The following is a 2,841-nucleotide window of genomic DNA, read 5'->3' as shown; positions in this document are numbered from 1 at the left end:
TGGAATGTAAATTTTTATATTTAACTATTAACTACATATATACGCAGTACTTCATAACGTTCGTTTTTTGAAATTTGAGACGTTTTATGCAGACGTTACAGTAAATGACAAAAATTTAAACAGCGTAACTTACCTGATCCATTGGCACCAATAATTCCTGTGAATGGTTTAATAGGGCCAATAACTACTTTTCCTCGGAATGATTTGAAGTTAAAAATTATAATACGTTCCATTTGTACGTACATCGTAATATTTATTTCATAACATACTATAAGTTTAACTGAGCGCCACAATTTCATCTTCTATTGAAGATGCAATGCTACCAACTTCAAGCAAATTCAGCTATATGAGCAATATAAAAGCTATATAAAAGCAATTCAAATTAGCTTTTATTATGAGAACCTATTTTAAAATAAGTCTCCATAGAAATTTCAAATTATGAGTATATAACTAACTTATTATCAATGTAAAAGACTAGCATTAAATTAGTCTGGAAATTTACTGAAATCTTACTAATTTATTACTTCTGCTGTATGTCAAAATTAATTAACTACTGTGCCATTTACGTTAACGTTTGCACGTATTTATATAAAGGATAGATGTTTAAACATTAATGAACAGAATAATATTATAATAAAATTCTTTACTCTATAAACGTATGTGTTTACAGCCTTACAATATAAAATGTACGATTTAACATTTGACGCACTTAACTTAAAAATTGACACAATATTTTAATTTAATATATACTTCTATATATTTATACGAATAATTTATTACTTAAACAAGAATTTTTACATTGCTAAAGGCAATCAATTATTCAATTTAAATTAAGTTTAACTATTAATAAAACTTTCAAAAATGTTACATGATGACAATTAAAGTACAATAATATTGATAAAGAATAAAGTAATATAAAAAAATCGAATGGTCCATGTATCCTATGAAATTTATCTTATTTGATAATTTGCTCTCAAATATAAATTTCGTAAAACATTTTACTACATTCAGATATGATAAATTTCAAGATGATTTATATGTAAAACAACATAAAACTACCGTATGTAAAATAAAGTCAATAACATAGAAAAACATAATTGAAATGTATAAATATTAAATTGAAATTTATTCTACGAATTTATGTGCGTAGGATATGCAGTTAAGTCAAGAGTTAATACTTTACTTTCCAAACATTCACCAACCTGTAATTTAGAAAAGATATAATAATTTTGATGCTGCTATTACTTTGTGTAATTAAAAATAGTATTTTTATTTAGACTTATCATATAGACTTTTAGTTTTACTTACATCAGGGCAAATACCAATTAATGCATCCGCATGAGAATAAAATTCTTCTTTCAAAGATATGACGATAGTTTGTAAGGAGGTTGTTTTATCACGTATGTAACTAGCAACTTTTCCTATGTTAGTGTTATCTAGTGCCGCATCAATTTCGTCCAAGACAAAGAATGGTGCAGGTTGAAAACTACAAATGTCATAAAATTAAATTATAATTTAAAATAATACAACTATATACTCCATATAAAAAATAAATTAATAACATATACATTTAAATTTATTTTACGAATATCACATAAAAAATTAGGAACTATATAATGCATACCTATGAATTGCAAATAATAGTGCTAATGCTGCAACAGTTTTTTCTCCACCAGATAAATTAGACATTGGTTGGAATCGTTTTCCTGGTGCCACACAATTGTAATTAATACCATCTAAATACGGTTCTTCTGGATTTTCTGGTCCAAGAAATGCTTGAGCTGATTGATTTTTTGCTAAGCTCTAAAATTTAAAAAATATGTATGTATTACTACAATTCACACAAAAGAATACAAAATCTTGATTGTAAATGTATATTTACCTTATAAATAGGATCAATTTCATTAGCGACATGTTCAAAACAGGCCATGAATCTGTCGTGTCTTTCTTTCTTGATTTTCTCAAATTGTGTTTTTGCCTTTTTTGCTTTTTTACGAGACTGTTCAAATTCTTCATTAGTCTCTTGTAATTTTTCTTTGGCAAGATATAATTTTTGAATTGCCTGAACAATATTATACAATTACTTCAATAGTACAAATAGCACCTCTTGATTGACATTACACTGATAATCACATGCAGCATGTATATTGTTAGATTTGACGCCTATTCTTTTTTTCAGATACATTTGCAGTTTTATTTTCAGACATAATAAAAGAAATACTAAGTAAACAGTTATGTATAACTTACATGAAATAAAAAGAAAATTCAAAAATATTTTCTACTGGTTACTATTATAAATACTTTTCTATTTATTCAGTAATAATACTGTTATTAATTTTTTACTGAACTATTGTATGTTTAAGAAGATCAAAACGTATAATATTATAAATAAAATAACCAATATTAAATTTCAAATTAAATAGTAATGTAAACATTAAAATGTAATATACATAGTCAAAGTGGCAATATATTTAACATATTAATAATAGTTGAAATATTTTTGCATATAACAAAGATATTTTATAGGAGTTTTATTATGGATGTATATACTATTTGAAATAATGTTTCTCTCAACTGGTAATATTTTATAATATTATTTCTTACCTTCATATTGGGAGCTTGAATACGTTGAATAGTACCTTGTAAATCATTAATTGTTTTCGTTAATTTATCAGTAGTTTTTTTAATATCTTCCTCTTCTATATCTTTTAAATTTTCAGGAAGAAGAGCATAATCTATAGTTATTCGTTTTTCTCGTTCATATTGTTGTTGAGTACTTAAAGAGGGATCATTATTAGATTCGGAACTATTAATTGTACCACTTTCACTAGCTATATCTTC

The 2,841-nt window shown here is 25.2% G+C and overlaps 2 protein-coding genes across 2 annotated transcripts in view; both read right to left on the bottom strand.

Moving 5' to 3' along the window:
- The window catches only part of LOC108578124 (structural maintenance of chromosomes protein 1A-like), a 14,667-nt gene extending 14,422 nt beyond the window's left edge, over nucleotides 1-245 (bottom strand). Inside the window, exon 1 of the mRNA XM_017941389.1 lies at nucleotides 134-245. Coding sequence (XP_017796878.1) covers nucleotides 134-245 — 112 coding nt within the window. The remainder of the gene's footprint in view (nucleotides 1-133) is intronic.
- An 885-nt stretch (nucleotides 246-1,130) lies between these two features.
- LOC108578153 (structural maintenance of chromosomes protein 1A-like) overlaps nucleotides 1,131-2,841 on the bottom strand; it is a 7,315-nt gene continuing 5,604 nt past the window's right edge. Inside the window, 5 exon segments of the mRNA XM_017941429.1 lie at nucleotides 1,131-1,202; nucleotides 1,309-1,486; nucleotides 1,625-1,803; nucleotides 1,883-2,062; nucleotides 2,605-2,841. The exon segment at nucleotides 2,605-2,841 is cut by the window's right edge and continues 42 nt beyond it. Coding sequence (XP_017796918.1) covers nucleotides 1,131-1,202; nucleotides 1,309-1,486; nucleotides 1,625-1,803; nucleotides 1,883-2,062; nucleotides 2,605-2,841 — 846 coding nt within the window.

Source organism: Habropoda laboriosa, unplaced genomic scaffold (assembly GCF_001263275.1).
Source record: "Habropoda laboriosa isolate 0110345459 unplaced genomic scaffold, ASM126327v1 scaffold1329, whole genome shotgun sequence".
Classification (NCBI taxonomy): domain Eukaryota; kingdom Metazoa; phylum Arthropoda; class Insecta; order Hymenoptera; family Apidae; genus Habropoda; species Habropoda laboriosa.
The sequence above is the reverse complement of the archived record's forward strand: the minus strand, read 5'-3'. Positions and strand labels throughout refer to the sequence as shown.